Source organism: Phalaenopsis equestris, unplaced genomic scaffold (genome assembly GCF_001263595.1).
Source record: "Phalaenopsis equestris unplaced genomic scaffold, ASM126359v1 Scaffold000805, whole genome shotgun sequence".
Lineage (NCBI taxonomy): Eukaryota > Viridiplantae > Streptophyta > Magnoliopsida > Asparagales > Orchidaceae > Phalaenopsis > Phalaenopsis equestris.
The window spans coordinates 44,132-49,919 of record NW_018165245.1 but is presented as its reverse complement, the minus strand read 5'-3'; the positions used below and the strand labels follow the sequence as shown (position 1 = coordinate 49,919).

General features: G+C 37.6%; 1 protein-coding gene across 1 annotated transcript in view; it reads right to left on the bottom strand.

Moving 5' to 3' along the window:
• Positions 1-701: 701 nt before the first annotated feature.
• LOC110031406 overlaps positions 702-5,788 on the bottom strand; it is a 5,929-nt gene continuing 842 nt past the window's right edge. Inside the window, exon 3 of the mRNA XM_020734583.1 lies at positions 702-1,023. Coding sequence (XP_020590242.1) covers positions 702-1,023 — 322 coding nt within the window. The remainder of the gene's footprint in view (positions 1,024-5,788) is intronic.

Below are 5,788 nucleotides of genomic sequence, written 5' to 3'. Positions count from 1 at the left end.
GTTATTTGAGTATTTGATTATAACTTGGATGATTTGCTTAAGCACATCAAAAGCCTGGATAAGGCAAAGGTTCCAGGCAAAGGTTCCATTTATTGTTAATTCCTTTGTGGCTTTTTTACTTTATGTGGTGGTGTCATTTTCTTTTTCAGGTTATTTGAGTATTTGATTATAACTTGGATGATTTGCTTAAGCACATCAAAAGCCTGGATAAGGCAAAGGTTCCAGGCAAAGGTTCCATTTATTGTTCATTCCTTTGTGGCTTTTTTACTTTATGTGGTGGTGTCATTTTCTTTTTCAGGTTATTTGAGTATTTGATTATAACTTGGATGATTTGCCTTTATATATATATATATAAAGGCAAAGGTTCCAGGCGTTTGATGTGCTTAAGCAAATCATCCAAGTTATAATCAAATACTCAAATAAACTGAAAAAGAAAATGACACCACCACATAAAGTAAAAAAGCCACAAAGGAATGAACAATAAATGGAAACAACACCCATCATCTCCTGATAAAAGGCAAATCTAAAGAGTCACCCTATAAAAACGTCCTAAGTTGAGGAGGAGGCAAAACATCAACAATAGCGTTATCCAAAACTTTTCCACTCTTGGCCAATCAGTCCGCAGAAGAGTTTCCTTCCCACATAACATGATGCAAAGTAATAGAAAGATTAAATTTATCAATAAGGAACCTAATTCTGTTTCAATTCCCCTCCACATTCCAATTGGAAACAGTTCCCACACCAAAATCTTTGTAAATAATAAAAGAATCTGTCTCGAGTGACAAATTGAAAAACTTACAAGAAATGGCCACCTGAATAGACAAAAGGAACCCCCAGTATTCAGCTTCCAAAGGGGAGGACGCCACAATCAGAGAAGTAAAGAAACAGAGGCATTTCCCAAGGTAATCATGAAAAACCCCGCTAGCCCCAGCCGCCGCGGACTCCCAGCTGCCATTAGAATTGACTTTAATCCATTCGAAAGGAGGAGGTTGCCATTTAATAAGACTGGCCATCATACCCACCCTAGGATGGAGCAAAACATCATTCACACATGACAATCAGCAGGACTGGATAAAGTAAGCTAGAATGAGAGAAGCTGAGATAGAAGGAAACTGTCTCAAATTCTGGTATTTAACGTCATTCCTAGCCACCCAAATAAACCAAAGAACCAACAAAGGAAAACAAGCCAATTTAGAGTCCATAATATTGGTAGATCTCTAAATTCAGAGAAAATCGAGAAGATCAATTCAATCATACCAATTTATGTGAAAATGTTTTCCCAAACCATGCCACACCTCTTTAGCGTAAGGACATTGAAAAAATAGATGAGCCGCAGTTTCCTCCTCCCTATTACATAAATGACATCGAGACACCAATTTAATCCCCTTAAGTTTCAAAATATCATCCAGAGGGAGCATATTATAAAGAAATTACCACAGGAAGAAGGAAATGGATGGAGTAAAGAAATTATTCCAAATAACTTTCCCCCATCACCATTTATGAAGGCTATAGAGATTTGCATAAAGCATTTTAGAAGGAGAGATATTAGTAGAATTTTTCCAAAGCAGGGTGTCTTTAGTTTCCCTCTTTATAGGGATCTTAGCTACAAGAGTAGCTTTATCCCCAACATAAGAAATCAATTTAGGAACATCCCAATTTTCATTAATCCACACATCCGAGATAAGAAGATTGTTGTTATGAGGAGTAATTGCAAAATTATTGTGATCCCCCAAACCCCACTGATCTTGCCAAAAAGAAATCTTGCCTTCACCAATGTCCCAAAAGATAAATTTGCTAGCAACGAAGCGAGCTTTTAGAATGGACTGGACTTCCACAACTTGTAATCCCCCACTTTCCAATGAACAGTAGATGGATTAGAAACTTTGCAATGTTTATTATGCATGAAGCGAGCCCATAAAGAAGTATTAGCCCGAAACTTAAACCACAATTTACACATGCTGATATAAGAAATTTGATGCAAACTTTTAAAGCCAAGACGACCAGCAGAGTTATGTTTAGAAACCTTAGAAAAAGTAGCCCAATGTTTAGCAGCATGAGTGTCCGACCAAAGGAAACAATTAAAAATTCTGTGAAGAAAAATTTGAGATCTTTTCTTGAGATTTATAATCTGAAGCGTGTAAAGAGGAATACTCAACAAAAAACTTCTAAGGAGGGTGATACGACCCCCATTAGATAAAAACTTTTCCTCCAATCATTAATTTATGCTTAATCTTATCAACAACATCATCTAATTGAACTTGTTTACGACGACCCCAAATCAGATTGATACCCAAGTATTTAAGGGGCAAAGAGGCATCATGAAAACCAGTATAATTAGTACTCCAATTAATTAATTAATAAGAGAGGGTTGAACGGACTTACCAAAATAAAGATTGCACTTATCTTGACTAAAAGAAAGACCCGAGGTGTCCTGAAAAGTATCAAGGATTTGCATGAGAGATTTAATATCAGGTTTACTGACATTATTAAAAAGAATGGCGTCATCTGCATAAGCCAAGTGACTAATCATAATGGACGATTTATGTGAAAATTGAGTGTAAGGCTTATTCATCTGCATACGGTTAACTAAACAAGAGAAGTAATCAAAAGCTAAAATAAACATAGTAGGGGATAGAGGGTCACCTTGCTTAATACCCCTTGAGGTAGACGAAAAACCATAAGATTCCCCATTAACAAGAACAAAGTAGAAATTATTCTCCAACCATCTACGAAGTAAAGAGAAAAAGTTATTTTGAAAACCCTGAGCCCGAAGGATGTTTAATATAAAATCCCAAATGATGGTGTCGTATGCCTTCTTAATATCAAGTTTAATAACCATGTTACCACCTCGACATTTCGGCATTTTCTATCCAGGTCCTCTAGTAATTCTTGAGCAAGGAGAATGTTGTCGGTGATCTCCCTACCTCTAGCAAAAGCAGATTGTTGAGACGATATAATATTATTCAACACAGGTTGTAAACGAGCCACTAACAATTTACTAATGACTTTGGAGATCACAGAAGTTAAGGAAATAGGTTTAAACTTATCCCATCTAGATTTGTCATTGCCCTTAGGAATAAGCACAATAAGAGAGGAGGTAAAATATTTCCCCAGGTCCACCCCTCTAAAGAAACTCTGAATAGCTTGCATCACCTCTTTTTTAACTATCTCCCAACAAGCAACATAGAAAGCGACAGTAAATCCATTAGGACCAGGAGACTTGTTAACATTAATCTCCTTAAACAACAAAAATATTTCCTGTTCCGTAGAAATATTAGAGAGTTCCATGTTGGAGATATAGTCTCGATCCCCATTAAAGAAGTCAGAGACAATAGGGGTTACCTGCGAGGTAGCTTGGAATAAATTTTTAAAATAATCGATAGCATTCATGCCAATCTCATCCTTATCAGTAATGAGTCTCCCTTCCGTAGTTCGGATCTGAAGAATAGTGCTCAAATTCCTTTTATGCTTAATAGACACATGAAAAAATTTAGTATTACGATCACCGCTAGTAAAATAAGTATCATTAGCTTTTTTTTGTGAAAAATCCTCTTCCAAAAAAAAATTCATTGAGAAGGGTGACATGAGCTTGAGCTAGAGCAGAGGCATGATGAGGAGAGCAGACAAATTGGTCCTCCAAATTATCGACCACCATCTGAGCCTCCTTGACCCTACTATGAATGTTGCGGAAGGAAGTCAAGTTCCACTTACGTAGAGTCACCACAACCTGCTTATGGAGTTGCCACAGAACAAACCAAGGGTTACCAAAAACATCGATCTTCCAAGCCCGCTTAACAGTGCTTAGGAAGATCTCGTGATTAGTCCAAATAGTCAAAAATTTGAAATGATAAGTAGTAGGTCTGGAAGTAAAAGCAAGAGAGAGTAGAATAGGATTGTGATCAGACCCAACATGATTGAGATGTTGCACTTTAGAAACAGGGAAATAATTGAGGAAATGTTGATTTCCGAAAAAACAATCCAAACGTTGAAAAAGAGTACCCCTCCTCCAAGTGAAAGGGGGACCCAAGAAACCAGGATAAAAAAGACCCGCCTCATCAATGTAGTCATTAAACTGATTCATAAGAGAGAAATCATCCCCTCTACCCCCCTCTACCTCCCCTCCTTTCAGTAGCACTCATAATCATATTAAAGTCCCCCCGCCCGCTCACCACACTCCCCCAAGTGTCTTTAATAGTATCACCCATAATCGCAATCTTATCCCAAAGTTGATATCTCTTATGAATCACAGTACTGGCATAAATACAAGTGGCCCAAGAAAAGAAAGAGTCCAATTTAAAATAAGTCAAAACAAATTGGTCATCATTCTGAATAATCTTGAGATCCATATTGGCTTTCCAAAAAATCTAAATCTTGTTGTTAGTGTTACAAAAATGATTATAACGCTTAAATTTATGAAAAATGTGTTCTTTATTAAGAGAGACAAGCGGTTCCAAAAGAGCAAAGATAGCTAAATTATGAACCCTACACAGGTGCTTGAGTCTATTAAGGGAGGAAGGGTCCGCCACTCCCCTAATATTCCATACCATAATGTTAATCATGGAATCTCTTTCTACCCCTTCTTGAAGATCTAGGAAGGGTGGTGATCTGTTCTCCTTCAGAAAGGAACTTCCCATCAGTAATGATATTATCCATATTGAGATGCAAAAGTTTATTTTTCCTTTTAAACTTCTTTCTATTAGCTTTTTGAACCAGCCATTCCTCTTGAAGGACATTAGTGGCAGCCAAAATGTCCCCTTCATGCACTTCGGACCGCAAAGGAGCCTGCACGTTTTGAGGGATATCCCTTACCAAAGAAATGGATGAAGAATATTTAGGAGTGAGGACTTCCTGCAGACTATCCTGCCGTGGGAGAGCAATATCACTAACTCGAGTATTATCAACTAAGGGGTCCACAAGAGGAGCATTAGTGGTGTCAAAATTTTCATTAGAATTTTCAACAATGGGGTTCCTATCTTGGTTCGGGATAAGAGGAACATTATCAATGAACGTAATAGAAGGCTCCTCGAGGGAATGCTGATTGACCCTTACAACTACATTAGGCTTTGTTGCCTCAATTGGCCCAACAGGTTGCCCAAAAGTTGTGAAATGAGGAGATGAGTTTTTTTTTAAGTGAGAATGTAACCTATAACATTGCGTAGGAAAATGACCAAACATTCAACAATGTGAATAGTAAGGGGAATGTTTTCCTAATACCACTTTTTGCCAGTACCCTTTCAATTCTAACCCAATCCAGATCTCATCACAAAAGGGTTGAGTAATATCTCGCTCAACCAAAACACGATCCTCAGAAGGTCTGTTTAAAAGATATGTGGGTCCATCCATCTTTAATGGTTTCCCATACACAGCCGCAAGAGAGAATAAAATCTTATGATTGAACAAATGAAACTTTAACCTCAGAAAGCGCACCCAGACCGGGATCATAGGAGGTTCCTCCTTAGGATCGAAATCCTTAGTCCACTTCAAGATTTTCATTGGGACACCATCTATTCACCATCTATTTTAATAAATCTATTTTAATAAAACTACGAGAGAACAATCGTGTAAAGTCCTCATCATTAGCCAATTGAATAAGAATATGGCGGCCATCTAGCAGGCCAATTTTCCAGGACCCCATAGGTTTCATATCAACAAATTCCCTACGGATCAACTCAAACTTAGGATGCCCAAATATAAACTTCCCAACAAGAGCGTGCCTATCCGAAGACACAAGAGTATTTGATTCATCATGCAAAACAAATAAAGCAAGTTTACCATTTTTCATTCCTGC